Here is a 16,820-nt window from a genome sequence, read left to right as displayed (position 1 = left end):
TGCCCCTCAACAGCCCTACTTCCTTGAGTGTTTTTTCTTGTCTTTCTTCAAACTCTGCTTGTGTGCCTGGATGGAGGATATAAAAGGGTGTGTGTGTAAACTTGCCTACTGTACAAACGTAAAATGTACACTTGCTGCTCCAACCACTTTTGCCTCTGGCCCTGTGCATCACTGGCATGTGGGACCTGAAATATTGCCCAGAAAGGAATGCAGCCCTCACCTGAAAAAGGTTCCCTACTGTGCAGTAAAAGGGAGTTCAGGTGAAGTTCAGAGAAGATACCTCTATTGTGTTGTTATTCTTCCCCTAGCACAAAGGGAGCATACGCCATGTTCTCTCCACCAACTGCAAAGGAAGACGACACTGATTGGTTTTGTACGCAGCAAAGTGAGAAGCAATGGTTTAATTCTGACAAAACTGAAAGTTATTCCCGTGGATTCCCCAGTCCCTTCCTCCATCTATGGAAGGTTAATAGATGCCAGCAAATCATTATCTATCCATCCGCACAGAATTTTATCAAACTTCAATTTGCAGTGTGCAGACAGCTGTTGGTTAACTTGATGAAAAGATGAATCATTTCATTAGTTTCAAATAGAACCACCTAGGGTTACCTCTTCAAGATCTTCACGCCTTTGCTTAAACAAAGCAAAACAGAAGCGTCAGGAAGATTTCTTTACGCTATTTCCTGAGAAACACTTGGCATCAGGGCTGACTGCCTTTTTGAGATGTTTGTTGAGATATTAGAATTCAGCCCACTTTGGTCTGTCTTGGGCGCTGAAGTAGTAGTGGAGGACATGCTCTTTCGTAGCAACTGCTCCTTGCCCTGAGGAGGAGCCACATAATGTTGTGGCAAGTGCTTAAAAGCGAATGATGGCTCTGTTGGTAGGTTTTGCTGGATGTACTCCCCATAGCGCTTCCTTCTGTTCAGCCTGTAGATCCATAACCTCTCCTCTTCTGCTATGGGATCATCCAGGACCCCATCCCAGCGAAGGCTCTCGTTGGAAAGCACAGAGTTGTCTTGGGTCAAGAACGAAATGCTGGCAGAGAGAGGAGGTTTGCCTGGAGTCGCCTTTGGGGCGGCACCTTGGGGCGTCGTTCCAGGGCCAGTTTGCTGTTGAAGTAGTTCAAGGGGTGATGTCACAAGGACGGAGGGCTTCTTGCTTTTGCCTTCAGGTTTTCCTGCTTCAAAAGAATGGCATCAGAGAGGAAGTCTGAGCACCTTTCAAAGCACATCATTGGAACGTACGATGCCTTAGGCTATTGGTCCCTGTAGCACAGGACTGTCCACGCTGACTGGTAACAACTCTCCAGGGTTTCAGGAAGAAAATCTTTACCACTCCCACCAGGGCATGTTGGGGACTGAGCCTGGGACCTTCTGCATACAAAGCAGAAGATCTCTCAATGGCTTGTCCCCCGTATCAGCATATTAAAATACCTGTGTTGGGAAAGACATGCACAAAGGAGCAGCCTTATTTATAGAGTCATCTGGGTGTTGACTGACAGGACAGCAGCTGCTCTTCACCATCACTTTTTTGTAATTACTTTAGCTACAAAATGGTTTAATTGTATTATTCAGCCACCTCTGTTCCTAAAGGCAGAATCTTTCAACATCCTGTTGAAATGGAGTGGCGATTGATGAGTATCTCCCGCCCTCTACTGCTTAAACTAGAGAAGAGCAGCTGCTTGAAACTTGCTCTGGAAAACACCCAACTCTTCCTACTCATAGATCCAATTTCTAGAACAAGTGTTTGCTTCTCCAAGAAAGCAGACTGTTCCTTCCCTTCTTGTGCAGATTGCTAACTAGCATGAAAGACTACTTGAATAAACCAGACATGTTGGTCTAAAGAATGCAAGTTTAGGTAGGTTCTTATGCACAAAATTCACAACCAGCCCTGTAACGGCTGCACTAAAATGACATTTGGCAGCCACAGAGTGGGGGGAACCTGTGCCATTCTGAATATTATTGGACACCAGCTACCAAAATCAGGACTCAGAGTTGGTTGGCCATGCTGGCTGTGGTGGAAATAGATAGCTGAAGAGCCACCAAGTTCCCCATGGCTGCTTGAAAGGCTAGCCTCTCTTGCAAGTACCATCAGGCCACTCATACAGAGCCAGTGCGGTACAATGGTTAGAGGGCTGGCCATGGAGCTCACTGGCTGACCTTGGCCTAGCCATAGCTGCCTTGGCCTAGCCATAGCTGCCTCTTGGCCTAGCCATAGCTGTCAACCTTCCCCCTTTTATTTTGCGGGAAATTCCCTTATTTCAGCGCCGTTTCCCGCTGCTTCCCCGGATTGTTAAGATGTCCCGTAGACTGTCTCTGGGACAGGTGAGGCTGCTGATCCCTTATTTTCAAATCCGAAAGTTGACAGCTATGCCTAGCCTACTTCACAGAGTTGTGGTGGGGATTAAATTAGGAGCAGAAGAACCATGCACACTACCTTGAGCTCAAGAGAGAAAAGTAGGTAGGATATAAACGCAAGAAATAAAATACCCTTCACACACAAACACCCAGTTCTAGCTGGGTGAGTACATGCAAACCACCATTTTGATTTCCCACAATGCCCCGTTTTCAATTTCCAGTGCAGGGAAAACTGTGGTCAATTTTAAAATGGCAGCTTGCAGGCACTGCTGCCAAGGAGCCCACCATCACAGAAGAGAGATTATTGGCCTTGGGGGTGCCCACCATTCTCTTGTGCTGCCTTCTTTTTCTTCTTTCTTGCTTTCTTCTTGGTCTGAGGTGTGTGTGGGCGCTCCTTTGCAGGTGGCTTTTTGGTCTTGGCCCCCTCCCCCTCAGAGAGGGGGTCTTGCTGACACACCTCCATCTTTCTGGGTATCTCTTGCTCCTTTGGGTGCTGCTGCTGAGCCTAAGAGAGACAAGAGCAGACAAGGAGTGTTGGACTGGGTCTTGGGTTCAAATCCTCCCTCAGCCATGAAGCTCTCCCGGTGGCCTCAGGCCAGTTGCTGTCTCTCAGCCTAACCTAGCTCACAAGGTTGTTGTGAAGATAAAATGGAAGTGTGGGGGGGGGGGGGGAGAGAGAAAAAAATGCAAACCACCTGGAGCCCCTTGGAGGAAAAGTTGGAATATAAACAATAATAAATGCATCTTCAATTCCAATCTAGTATCTGTTTAGAGGTCAAGGCGTTGTCTGCATGAATCTTGGGAATTGAATTTTGGAGAGGATACCGACTGATCTCCATTTCTGACTCTAATCCGCTCTCTCCACTCCCCTGGAATTAATAATTCCTCAATAGATCATTCAAGAGATTTAATATTCTGCTTCTCAAGGCAAATCCTTGAGAACCGTCCACGCATCTTTCTGTTTAGTGGGTTTCCTGGGATGTTCACAGCCTGGAGGGGCCCCTTTGACCTGCAGCAGAGAGGACTAAGGAAGCCCCTCCATGGGAACATCTCCAGTACGAAGAAAGTTACAGGATTTCAGGGGGATGGTACAAGACGTGCGCAGATTGGAAATGGAGGAGTGGGGCTCCCCCAAAACATCGGCAGGAACAAGCAATATCAAAAGTGGGATAATGGATAACCCCAATGCTCCTCAGGAAACTTCCTTCCCCCCATTAACTGACCATTTTCTCCTCAGAAAACCCCAACTTTTCATTATTCCCACAATAATTGACCACTTTCTCCACAGAGAAACCCAACTTTGCACTATCCCCCATTAATTTACCACTTTCTCCTCAGCTCGCCCCAACTTTCCATTTTTCCTACATTAATCGACCATTTTCTCCTCAGAAAACCCCAACTTTTCATTATTCCCACAATAACTGACCACTTTCTCCACAGAAAAACCCTACTTTGCACTATCCCCCATTAATTTACCACTTTCACCTCAGCATGCCCCAACTTTCCATTTTCCCTACTTTAATTGACCATTTTCTCCTCAGAAAAATCCCAATTTTTCACTACCCCTCTCAGAAAAACCCCAATTTTTCATTACCCCCCCATTAATTGACCACTTTCTCCTCAGCAAATCCCAACTTTTTTATTACTCTTGCTTCTCCACACCCCCACCACTTTTCTCCTTAGAAACCTCCTCATTAGCCCTCCCCCAATTAATTGTTCTCTCTCCCCGCTCCCCCATAGCATTCCCATGACCTGCCCCGCCCCAATTACAGGCATGCTGAGGTGGGGGGGGGTCCTCCCCTCCCCCGCACTCCCTCCGCTTTAGCAGTTGCCCCCGTCCTGGGACCGAAACTCTCCGCCAGCTGCGGTGCTCCGCCCCCTCTCTCGCTCCGCGGACGCGTCTCCAAGGCAACAGCGCACGGGAATCCAGGCTCCATCCGCGCAGAGCCGAGATGGGAGAAAAATAGTTCCCAGCCCACATTTGGCCTGACTGACACTCCCTAGCTCAAAATCGCGCGGGGTGGAAAGACTACATATTAATTTCTGCTAGTGCTGTAAATCGTACTAGTCGTCAGCATCACCATCATCATTGTGGGTTGGATCCAGCGAGCTTCTGCTCGGAATAGTCCCATTGGGATTAATGGACCAAAAGTTAATGGGCTCCATTAATATCAATGGGCTTAACATTGAATACAACTGTGTGTGTGTGTGTGTGTGTGTGTGTGCATGACAGTGTAATGGTTCTATCTCTCTGCCTGCCTACATGCACAAACAACTATATATGTTTGAAATATTTATATGCTGCCTATATAGAGTAAAACTTTTATCAAGGTAAAGGGTAAAGGGACCCCTGACCATTAAGTCCAGCCGTGACCGACTCTGGGGTTGCGGCGCTCATCTCACTCTATAGGCTGAGGGAGCCGGCGTTTGTCCGCAGACAGCTTCCGGGTCATGTGGCCAGCATGACTAAGCCGCTTCTGGCTAACCAGAGCAGCGCATGGAAACACCGTTTACCTTCCCGCTGGAGCGGTACCTATTTATCTACTTGCACTTTGATGTGCTTTTGAACTGCTAGGTTGGCAGGAGCTGGGACCAAAGAACGGGAGCTCACCCCGTCGCGGGGATTCGAACCGCCGACCTTCTGATCAGCAAGTCCTAGGCTCTGTGGTTTAACCCACAGCGCCACCCGCGTCCCCTTTATCAAGGTAGCTTCCCTCTAAGTGTTTATAAAAACAGCACAGTGGATATATGTATGCTGTAGAACTGTGTTTTTAACATCATTCTTATTGTATATGGATATTTAAAATGACATATTGTTTCATTTTTTTCTTCTAATCTAAAGCAATTTTCATTATTTTTTAAAAAATACAGCATACAATTTTATTTATTTTAGAGGATTTATATGCTGCTTGATTGTAAACAAACAAATAAAACCCTTACAGCAGTTTATAAAAAGGAGAAAACAATAAAACTATTACTTAAAACATTTTAAAACGTTTTCCTAGAGTTACCATCTTCAAGAAGTGAAAATCCGGACACAAACAAATTGTTGACCCTTATTTTTATTTTTTTAGAGAAACAACCCAAGGTTTCTGTCGCGATTTTGACCGTTATGTTGCCGAAAATCCAGGATGAACCCCTGAAATCCCAGATGTATGGCAACCCTATTTAAACATTCAAAAATTAATGAGCATGAATGAAAGGTGAAAGCTGGACTGAAATGCGTGCAGTCATTCTTCATGCCTGGGCAGGCTTGCCTAAGTATAAATGTTTTTAGTGGGTGCTGAAAAGAGTAAAGTGCTGACATGTCGTCAAGGGGCAGGGAGTTCCAAAATGCAGGTCTAAAAGACTTGTTTCTTACAAATGCAGAATTGAGTTTTAGGGGACACTTGCAACAGGCTGATGGTAAGGCCAAAGTCTAGGCAGGCTTGGGCAAAACAGCCAATCTCCGTAACGCTTCCTCAGTGTGCGCTGTCAAGGCTGTATCATCTGCACATCACATCCTGCCACACTTTTGTCTTGGCATGGAGACGTTTCAGGTTGAACAGACCCCCCCATCACTCATTGAATGGAAACACACACTGTCTTCAGTCGAGCTGAAGGCACAGGAGAACAGCAGGCCATCTGAACTTCTCAACAACGTCAGGGAAGCTGAGCTACCTTCCAGCCCTTGCAATTACCCTGTAATGTAGGCCTGCGTTTATGTTAAGTTGTGGGTGAACATATCAGACGACACAGCGATTCTTCAAACAGCTCTTGTTTATTCACAGGCCAGAACAGAACTGGGCTGAAGGGTTCAGCCAACCTGCTTATATAGAGCTCCACTAGAACGCAACAGTAACAACTTTCTGTAACTATCCAATCACGGAACGTCACTTTCAATTCCTTATTTGCATATGTGGACCTGAGTGAAAACTATCTACAGTATCCCCCCTGCTGGTCCAGGGTGAGAACTTCAGTACATAACACCTTATTAATTCCATACTGCAGCTAGGCAGGAGTTTGCCTCTTGTAGTTCTGCCACGATGTTTTCACCCCTCTCTAGATGACCCTTGGGGTCCGTTCCAGCTCTACAATTCTGTGATATTTCACATTTATTTTGCAGTCAGGTTTTTGCTGGTTCATCTTGACTTACGATTCTGCCTCTTATCCTTGGGTTCTCTCGCAACACTGACTGATTATTCTGATTTAACAGCAAACACATAACCCTCCCAAAAGATGCCCCAATTCTTCATCATGCTAATTATTGCTACCAACTGTCATAGTGATTGGTGGCAGTTGTTTTTCCGTTGCAACAAAATGCTTAAACAAGATCAGCCCTTTGTTCCTAAGTAAAGCTTTTCCGAGACAAGTTTTCCCCGTTAGCGTGATAAATGGGAAATATGTACAATTATTGTATTATTATTGTTTTCTGTAAAAGAATAATTGCAGCCTCCTCCTCGCTCTGACGATGCCATAATTATAATTCCAAAGAAGACTAGAGTAAGGCGGCTGAAACTAAAAGCCAAAAGGTCACATCTGTGTGGTTATATATTGCCTTTATGGTGAGTAGAATTTTTTTTTTAAATATTGTGTTTCAATGTTGTAATCCACCCTGGAACCTAAGGGTGAAGGGTGGGTAATTAGTAATAATTCTTATTTTCAAAGTTTTGTGAGAATCAGACGATATGCCCCCCCTTTTTTGACAGTGTAGCCCGTATAGATCAGAGGTTACCCCCCACTGAGTTAAGAGAGACTTACTCCCAGGTAAGGTAAATGTCTATAGGTAGTGGAGATAGGTCCACAGACCTGTCTCCTTCAGGAAGTTGTGGACTCTAATTCCTTGCAGGTTTTTAAGCAGAGGTTGGATGGCCGTCTGCCATGGATGCTTTAGCTGAGATTCCTGCATCCCAGGGGGTTGGACTAGATGACCCCCGGGTTCCCTTCCAATTTTACAATTCTATGTTTCTATGACAATGTGTACACATTGTCTTCTCTCATAACACTAGGACTCGCAGACATTCGATGAAGCTGGAAGATTCAGGACGGATAAAAGAAAGGACTTCCTTGTGCAGTGCAGAGCTGGAACTGTGGAACTTTGTGCTGCGGGAGGCAGTGATGTGTCCACCAACTTGGATAATAATAATAATAATTTATTATTTATATCCCGCCCATCTGGCTGGGTTTCCCCAGCCACTCTGGGCAGCTTCCAACCGAATACAGTGGTACCTCGGGTTACATACGCTTCAGGCTATATACGCTTCAGGTTACAGACTCCGCTAACCCATAAATAGTACCTCGGGTTAAGAACTTTGCTTCAGGATGAGAACAGAAATCTCACAGCGGCAGCGCAGTGGGAGGCCCCATTAGCTAAAGTGGTGCTTCAGGTTAAGAACAGTTTCAGGTTAAGAATGGACCTCCGGAACAAATTAAGTACTTAACCCGAGGTACCACTGTATTAAAAACAACACAGCATCAGACATTAAAAACTTCCCTAAACGGGGCTGCCTTCAGATGTCTTCTAAAAGTCAGATAGTTGTTTATTTCCTTGACATCTGAAGGGAGGGCGTTCCACAGGGCGGGTGCCACCACCGAGAAGGCCCTCTGCCTGGTTCCCTGTAACCTCACTTCTCGCAGGGAGGGAACCACCAGAAGGCCCTCGGAGCTGGATAGCTTTTAAAGAAGATTGGACAAATTCGTAGAGAAGGCTATTGACGGCTACTAGCCACAGTAGGTATCATCTGCCACCAACTTCTGCTTCCGGATCCCAGTTGCTGGAAACGACAAGACGGGGAGAGGGCTCTTGCTCTCGGGTCCACTTGCGGGATTCCCATAGGGGTGCCTGGTAGGCCACTGTGACAACACTGGCCTGATCCCTTTTTAATGGTTATCTGAAACGTACACACCTCTGCTTAACCACGGCTGACATTTGGGATGGAAGCCGCTTTGCAGGGGAACACATCAGACAGTTGTATTTCTCAATAAATACTACAGGATTGATCTGGGTTGTGGCTAACAGGCCCAGCTACACCATACATTTAAGCACTCTTAGATCACTTTAACAGTCACGGCGTCTCCTAAAGTATATTGGGAACTGTAGCGTGCTGACATTACAGAGCTATAATTCCTAGCATCCTTAGCAGGGCCTCTAAGACAGAGTTGTTCCGCCTGGCCTTTGGCTTAGAATCAATTTGATTCCCTTCCCCTCTTTCTTTTTTCCTTTCTCCTCCTGCGAAGAGGCTGCATTTTAATGTTTTAATGTTGTCGTTTAATCTTGTTTTTTAAGTTGTATTTTAACCAACTTGTTTTTATTATTGGTTGTTAGCTGCCCTGAGCCCGTTCTTGGCTGAGGAGGGCGGGGTATAAATTATTATTATTATTAGCAAACCAGAGTTCCCAGGTTTCTCCACAGCTGTCAAAGGGGTGAATAAGAGTTCCAAAACTAGCAGTGGGAACACACTGGAGCCAGAGTAAATGGTCTTATATGCACAGACAGAGTTGGTTGTGCCTGTCTCCCGGCCCATGAGTCCCAGCGGATACCAGCCTCCATTGGACTAGCACCTTAAACCAGTGGCGTAGCGTGGGTTGTCAGCACCCGGGGCAAGGCAAGTAATTTGTGCCCCCTCTGCCCTAGGGACAGAGAGCTGCGAGTGCGAGCGCCCCCCCAGATGTTGCGCCCGGTGCGGCCGCCCCCCCCTGCACCCCCACGCTACGCCACTGCCTTAAACACAGACCACTGCATTTAGGAAACTTCACATAACATCAGCGATTGGTTGCATTGCATTTGCTGCTAGAGGGCAGTGGAGAGTTGCGAGAAAAGGTCATAGTGAAGCAGATAATTAGGTTGTGTTCCTAAAAGTGTGAGTGTGAGATTGTTATTGCTCATCGCACCCTGCAACACCCGCCTCCCAGCAATGTATCATTCAGCAATCAGTGCGGTTGCAGGTTCAACGTGACGGGTTAAAAACACATGGGTATGCATCCGGAGAGAAATAGCGAAGGGTATTTTATTCCGAAACTACTTTGCAATGTTGAAGTGAGGATGAAATTGGGTGGGGCGGCGTAAGAAAGTCCGTGTCTGCCTCCTGATTTTTTTTTCTGTAAAATATATATCCTGCTTAATTGTAAAAAAAAAAGCACACACACCCTCGAGAGCAGTTTACAAAAAAAGAGAGTAAAATCAAGAGAAAATCACAACAATAATAAAATTAAAGTTAAAATACTAAAACAGATTAAAATTACCTCAACTTTCTAAGCATCTGGGTAGTCTTGTCTAAAGAATAATGTTTTTATCAGGGGCTGAAAAGTGTACAGTAAAGGAGTCTGCTTGATCTCAATATGCAGGGAGTTCCAAAGGGGAGGTGCTCTCAAATTTTGGCAGTGCCCTGTGCCGAACTAAAATTTGGCGCTCCCACCTCTTGTGCTCTGTTGTACATCGTTGTTATGAAGCCTCCTGCAACACAGGGCTGGGCGACCACTGTCTCTCTGAGCCTAACCTACCTCACAGGGTCAGGGACGCGGACTTATAAAAAACATTGGGGGGGCCCGGGAAAGCTCATGAATAATAAATAAGCTCATGAATATGCAAATAAAGTGGCGCCGCCTCCTCGTGAGCGAATAGGGGAGAGTGTGCTGCGCCTATTAATCAGCTCCGAAGGAAATTGGGTGGAGCTTTTGCTCGGGAGGGAGGGCAGGAGGCATGCAGCCTGACCCTGTGCATTTTGGGCTGGGGGAGGGGCGGCGATGGCGCTCTGCTGGAGGGGCGCCGGAGATTATTGGGGGGGCAGAGCCCCCCAAACAAATTTTTGAGGGGGCTCGGGCCCCCTCAAGCCCCATGGAGTCGGCGCCTATGCACAGGGTCGTTGAGGGGGATTAAAGAAGGAGAGGAAAAACCTTGTATGCTGCCTTGAGCCTCCTTGGAAAAAAAGGGCGGGCTATAAATGGACACTGGTGGTGCTGTGGGTTAAACCACAGAGCCTAGGACTTGTTGATCATAAGATCGGCGGTTCGAATCCCCGCGACGGGGTGAGCTCCCATTGCTTGGTCCCTGCTCCTGCCAACCTAGCAGTTCGAAAGCACGTCAAAGTGCAAGTAGATAAATAGGTACCGCTCTGGTGGGAAGGTAAACGGCATTTCCGTGCGCTGCTCTGGTTCGACAGAAGTGGCTTAGTCATGCTGGCCACATGACCTGGAAGCTGTACGCCGGCTCCCTCGGCCAATAAAGCGAGATGAGCGCCGCAACCCCAGAGTCGGTCACGACTGGACCTAATGGTCAGGGGTCCCTTTACCTTTATAAATGCAAACAATGGAAATAGATATTATTATTTGGGGTGGGAAAGAGAGGAAAGGTTCTCTAACCTCCTTCCTCACAAATTATGTTGGATTTTTTTATTTTCCCTGGTTGATAGCTCTGTTCTGCTGGTTCCCCTGCTGTGGTCTTGAGTGATACACTCTGAGCAGGATTTTACCACTTCAATTAGGACTTAGTTGCAGATGAAGGCTGCTTTCAAGCCCAGATTAAGAGTTTAACCATTTACATAAATTGCCTCTCCATGCCTTACGAGATATACGGAAACATTTGTCGGAAATGTAATATTTTAAGGAGAGAAACATCTCCCCGACACGCCTTTCCCTCCAGCAGGCTGCAATAAAGCCATAAAACGCTTTTTAGAAAAACAAAATGGCCAATTACCCTAACTGCCTCGTCTCAGCAGGGAAATGCCACAGTGAGCTGCGGCATTGTCTTAAAACATCCCTTTCCATAACTCTGACAGGCGGTGAGGGATGGGGAGATGTGGGGCTGCCATGGCAACCAGCGGTCTCGGCCTGCAGCGCAACAGGCCTGACACCTGTAAACAGAGGAAAGCCTTGTTCCGCCAGCCTTCCCCCCCCCCCCCCGATTCCTTGATGAAATTACTGCCTCCCTCCTGCTGGCGTGTGGGATGCTGTCAAGAAATGTTAAAACCAGTCATGCAGCAAAGAGGCAATCTACTTTTCCGAGGAAGTGAATTACTGATAGCTTGGATGGAGCTGCTGCCAGTCAGAGCAGGCTCTGCTGAGCTAGCTGGGTAAATGCGCAAGATCCCTGAGAGAAGGCAGTGCCCACACTGGTTCTTGCAATGTAATCAACAGACAGACAAATTTCAAATGGTGCCGGGGAGCCTCAGTGAAATTTCTGCAAGCTGGATGTTGGATATATTAATTTAAAACAGAAAATCGTATTTAAATCCAATTTAAAATGTGACAGGGGCTATTTCAAGAGTGCAACAGCTGATGTGACGTGGCAGCTGTTTTGGTAAGGAAGTGAGCAGATATTGGAAATCGGAGGCAGATTTTTACACCAAAAGCGGGGATGAGAGCAGCTGATATGGGGGGCACAGGGAGCAATGGGGAGCAGAGAGGCCTGAGGATGGAGGGAGGAAGCTGGTGAGGAAAATGGCACAGGAAAACCTCTTCCCCGCCCCTGCTGCTTCCTGCCCTCCAACCTCAGCTTCCAAGGCCCCTCTCTGCCATTGATTCACATGCCTTCCTCCCACATCCTGGAGGACAGACAGCATTTTCAAAACCTGTAGCACCTGAAAATATGGTAAATATGTGAATACACTGTTTTAAGAAATCATCAGTTTGAACGATTAATTAAACCACAGTCCTTCCTTATGGAGAAAGTGGAAAGAGAAAAGTTTCCCTTCCTCTGTCATAATGATAGAACTTGAAGACATCCAAAGATTGGCAGTTTCTCATTTATTTGGCCTGATCCTTTCAAAGTTTCCTTGGATATCCTCCTCCTTTTCCTTTAGCCGCCTTGCATGGGCATAGCCGGCCGGGGTGGGAAGCATGGGGCAACTGCTTCCCCTAAGCCAAGTAAATAAATAAAAGCACTTAACTAAAAGTAAGTTTTATTTTTTATAAGTTGCAAGACTTCCAAGTCTACAGTTCTATGATCTATGACTCAGAAGGTACACCACATGGAAGAAGAAACTCAGCAAAGAGCAGATAAAAGAGCTGAACATTGCAGACCTATTAAAAGAGGTGGAATCCTTTTGTTGTTTAGTCGCGTCCGCCTCTTTGTGACCCCCTGGACCAGAGCACGCCAGGCACTCCTGTCTTCCACTGCCTCCCGCACTTTGGTCAAACTCAGGCTGGTAGCTTCGAGAACACTGTCCCACCATCTCGTCCTCTGTCGTCCCCTTCTTGTGCCCTCCATCTTTCCCAACCACAAAAAAGGCTCTGCTCATCTCTCTTGCTCAGCCAAGCACCATTTGTACCCTGGATGGAGAGCAAAGAAGACCTGGTCGAGGATGACAAGGGAGCGCCTCAAGCGGCTATGCTTCCTGAGCATGCTCGGAAAAAAATGCATTGGGGGAAAAGGAGGAATTTGAGATGAAAAGGTTTTCAGCAAATCCAAGAAAACTTGTTTTAGCTCAGATTCGTTTTAAATAATAAGAAGAAAAAGCTTAGATTTGTTTAAAATAATAAGAAAAAGGGTGCTCTTTGTAATTTTGCAAAACACACTCGTTAACCGCACGAATGTTAATTTTTTTATTTAACTTCCTGGCTTTCAAATGCCTGGAGAGTTTGACGGATTTCTTCCCGAGGTCAAAATAAAGTAATTTAAAACAAGAGTTGCTGTTGAGACATTTCATTCTGAATCTGCTCCAGCCATTCTCAAGCTGTGGTTTCCCAGATGTTGTTGAACTACAACTCCCATCACCCCTGGCTAGCAAGGCCAGAGCTCAGGGATGATGGGAGTTGTAGTCCAACAACATCTGGGGATCCACAGGTTGAGAACCACTGTCCGACAGAGGATGCGGACAGGTGGGTGTCCTGCATCCACCCCCCAAGATAAATCCCGTCAACTGGAGGCGGGGCGGATCACCCCCCCCTCCTACAGGGTTGCCAACTTGAATAAAATACAGTGGTACCTCGGGTTAAGAACTTAATTCGTTCCGGAGGTCCGTTCTTAACCTGAAACTGTTCTTAACCTGAAGCACCACTTTAGCTAATGGGGCCTCCTGCTGCTGCGCCGCCGGAGCACGTTTTTTGTTCTCATCCTGAAGCAAAGTTCTTAACCCGAAGCACTATTTCTGGGTTAGCAGAGTCAGTAACCTGAAGCGTATGTAACCTGAAGCGTATGTAACCCGAGGTACCACTGTACTGTACAGTATGGGGGGGGCGGTGCACACACACAATGCCCATCAATTTGGGCGTTTTCTTGGGGGGGGCCTCCTATCTCCCCCCAACTCTGCCCGTGTCTGCCCCCCACCCCCGCTCCGCAGCCTCTCCGGCCACCTCCCTCCACCGCCCCCTCCCCGGCTTCTCCCGGAAGCCCAGCCGCCTCCGGGATTCCAGGCCGGGCTTTCCCTCCCTCCCTCCCTCCGCACGCTCCGCTGCCTGCCGGCGCCTTATTTATTTAAGGTCTGAGTAAGAGCCGCGGTGGGGAGCGCGCTTCTGGCCGGGCCGCCGACGGGGTCCCGATCTGCCGGCTCCGAGCAGCCTCTGCCGCCTGCAGAGCGGAATGGGCGCGGTGAGTGGGACCCGATTTGCGTTTACACGATTACTTTTCAATCCGGTTCTAAACTTTCCCCTGGTGTCCTCCTCCTTGCGCCTTTCCCCCAAAAGATAAAAGAAAATCCAGAATCTCTTGAAAATCCAAAAGCATTTGTTGCAAACTGGGCAGATGCATTTTTTCCCTTTTTTTTAAAAAAAAATGCATATTATTTTTTTCCAGTTCCTTGGGAACGGAAATCCCTGGGAACGGAAACTCATTGTAAAGCTGCGGCGGCGGCTTCTTCCTGGCAGAAGCGGTGCGCGGGGTGCCGTGTTGCGCAGGCGCGCGCCGTGGATCCCGAAGAACTTTGTTTCTGGGGAAAGGGAGGTGGCGGCGGCTTGTTAAACGGCGGAACTCACTGCGACAGGAGGCAGCGATGGCCACCGACGGGGGGGGGCGGCTTTCAAAGAGGATGAGACAGATGCATGGGAGAGGAGAAGGCCATCGGTGGCTGCTAGGCAGGTGGGCTATGCGGTCGGAGGCAGGGATGCTTCTTAAAATCCAGTTTCTGGAGGACACAGCAAGGCATCGATCTCCTTTATTGGCACAAAAAAGTGCATCGTATACATCATGGGTAGGCAAACTAAGGCCCCGGGGGCCGGATCCGGACCAAACGCCTTCGAAATCCGGCCCACGGACGGTCCGGGAATCAGCGTGTTTTTACATGAGTAGAATGTGTGCTTTTATTTAAAATGCATCTCTGGGTTGTTTGTGGGGCATAGGAATTCGTTCATTCCCCCCCCCTCCAAAATATAGTCTGGCCCCCCACAAGGTCTGAGGGACAGTGGATCGGCCCCCTGCTGAAAAAGTTTGCTGAGTATACATGGATCAGAACACAAGACAGTTAACAAAACATAGTAGGACATGCTTTACGATAAAAATGTCCAGGCATCGTGAGGTACGAAGATGGCTCTGAGGACCTACGGTGGTGCCCCGCAAGACGAATGCCTCGCAAGACGGAAAACTCGCTAGACGAAAGGGTTTTCCGTTTTGGAGGTGCTTCGCAAAACGAATCTCCTATGGGCTTACTTCGCAAGATGTCTTGCGAGTTCCTGCGGGTTTTTTCCCCTCCCCCCTTTTTCTAAGCCGCTTATCAGCTGATCCGATAAGCCGCTAAAAGCCGCTAATAGCGCTAATCCGCTAATCCATCAATGGGCTTGCTTCACAAGACGAAAAAACCGCTAGACGAAGAGAATCACAGAACAGATTCTTTTCGTCTTGCGAGGCACCACTGTACGGTGATGTAATTTCATAGCGTTACTCATAAAACTTGCCACATTCTCCCCAACGTCATTACTGCAATTGTTCAGCAGATAAGACACCCTGGAAGAGTCAGTGAGATAAATCCTCTCCTTCAATAAGGGGGCCAAATACCTATCAAATATTTTTTGCATAAAATGGGCCATAAAATAAAAACGTGTGTGATAGATTCGACCTGTTTTGTGCCACAAGGGCAGTGTCTTTCAGAGAACGGGATTTCCAAGAAACTACCTTGCGAGGGAAAGAGCTCTGTGTAGGTGGGGATCGCAAAACTGTAAATATAAATATGTGTAAATATGGTGTAAATATGGAGTGTCCTGGCTAAAAAAGGGTGGGATTCCCAAGCCCAAGGGGGAACAGTTTTTCTTGGCTGCACTGCAAAGGGGTTTGAATTCAGTCTCTAGGTTTCTTCACTTGATTTTCTGGAATGCTTCCAACTGTGGGAGCATAAGCAGCGACTCGAGAGATAGGCCACAGGTTCTGATTTTGCTCTCAACGCAAGATAGCCATTCGGAGTGGTGGGATTCTGCCAGCATGTGGAAAGTTAAAGAAGGCCGATCGGACATGAAATGTAGGCGGAACCAGAATTTTATAATGGTGAGCAGCTCTTTGGTTTCCAGCAGCCTTTGTCCAGTTTCCAGGCGCATGGCACGCAATTTGGGAGCCCCGGGGATTTTGCGCAGAAATTTGGATTGAATGCGTTCCAACGGTTGGTTAGCTGCACCAATCCATAATGGAACACCATACAGCAGTTTTGGGGCTACAGTGGTACCTCGGGTTACATACGCTTCAGGTTACAGACTCTGCTAACCCAGAAATAGTACCTTGGGTTAAGAACTTTGCTTCAAGATGAGAACAGAAATCGTGCTCTGGCGGCACAGCAGCAGCGGGAGGCCCCATTAGCTAAAGTGGTGCTTCAGGTTAAGAACAGTTTCAGGTTAAGAACGGACCTCCGGAACAAATTAAGTACTTAACCCGAGGTACCACTGTATTTTATTCAAGTTATTTTATTCAGAGCCTAGAGTATCCGCTCTGTTAAGTGCGATCTTACAATGGTCCCGTATTTCCAAGAAGCGTTATATTGGAAGTGGATGCCTAGGTATTTAAAGTTTTCAACCTGTTCCAACGGGGTTCCACTGATCTCCCACCTACGAGGCTTCCAAGATCTTGAGAAAACAAGCACTTTAGATTTTGCGAAGTTCAGTTCCAGTCTGTTGGCTGTACAATATTCCTGGCAACTGCTTCAAGCCATTGTGCGAGACAAGATGACTGCGTCATCGGCATATAGTAAGATGGGAGCGTGGATGGAGCGGAGCTTCAGGCAATGGCCACCCACCCCGTGAAAACAAGGTGCAAGGTCGTTTAAGGTTGAATAAATACGGGGCTAAGACGAAACCCTGTTTTACCCCTTTGTTGGCAATGATTTTGGGGGTTAGCCTGCCCTATTGGGAGCATCTCACTTGGCAACCCGTGGAGGTGTGTAGTTTCCTGATGAGGAAGAGTAACCTTTCAAATATAATAATAATAATAATAATAATAATAATAATAATAATAATAATATGTTAAATTTATTATTTATACCCCACCCATCTGGCTGGGTTTCCCCAGCCACTCTGGGCGGCTTCCAACAAAACACTAAAATACAATAACCTATTAAACATTAAAAGCTTCCCTAA

The 16,820-nt window shown here is 47.1% G+C and overlaps 2 protein-coding genes and 1 long non-coding RNA gene across 7 annotated transcripts in view; 1 reads left to right on the top strand and 2 right to left on the bottom strand.

Moving 5' to 3' along the window:
• LOC310695547 overlaps positions 1-16,820 on the bottom strand; it is a 132,170-nt gene that overhangs the window by 107,368 nt on the left and 7,982 nt on the right. The window lies entirely within an intron of this gene.
• Positions 262-4,254, bottom strand: LIAT1 (ligand of ATE1). 4 transcript variants are annotated; one of them, XR_014520095.1, is made up of 4 exons: positions 4,128-4,254; positions 2,682-2,862; positions 610-1,180; positions 262-343 (listed from the first exon to the last, which is right to left on the bottom strand). XR_014520095.1 is itself a non-coding variant. In XM_083480137.1 (3 exons), the coding sequence occupies exons 1-3, from the start codon at positions 4,131-4,133 to the stop codon at positions 672-674; spliced, it is 696 nt and encodes a 231-aa protein (XP_083336263.1). In that variant the 5' UTR covers positions 4,134-4,254; the 3' UTR covers positions 262-671. The 4 variants fall into 4 exon arrangements, 2 of the variants coding, with proteins under 2 accessions (XP_083336263.1, XP_083336264.1); XR_014520096.1 differs by having other exon boundaries at positions 610-1,177; XM_083480137.1 differs by having other exon boundaries at positions 262-1,180.
• RPH3AL (rabphilin 3A like (without C2 domains)) overlaps positions 13,708-16,820 on the top strand; it is a 54,934-nt gene continuing 51,821 nt past the window's right edge. Inside the window, exon 1 of one of the 2 annotated variants that reach the window (XM_083480098.1) lies at positions 13,708-13,860. Coding sequence is in view for 1 of the 2 variants with exons in the window: in XM_083480097.1 (XP_083336223.1) it covers positions 14,261-14,346 (86 nt within the window). In the remaining variant the exon portion in view is untranslated. Of the gene's footprint in view, positions 13,861-14,217; positions 14,347-16,820 lie in introns of those variants that run through there. The other variant, XM_083480097.1, reaches the window with a different exon arrangement.

Source organism: Podarcis liolepis (assembly GCF_965112155.1).
Source record: "Podarcis liolepis genome assembly, chromosome: 16".
In the NCBI taxonomy this organism is placed as follows: Eukaryota; Metazoa; Chordata; class Lepidosauria; order Squamata; family Lacertidae; genus Podarcis; species Podarcis liolepis.
The sequence above is the reverse complement of the archived record's forward strand: the minus strand, read 5'-3'. Positions and strand labels throughout refer to the sequence as shown.

Bases quoted from the DNA above. Each gene is read 5' to 3' on its own strand.
- LIAT1 (XM_083480137.1), bottom strand. The intron at 1,181-2,681 runs GTGGGCACCCCC...ATTCTTTTGAAG, and splicing joins GAAGGCAGCACAAGAGAATG to CAGGAAAACCTGAAGGCAAA.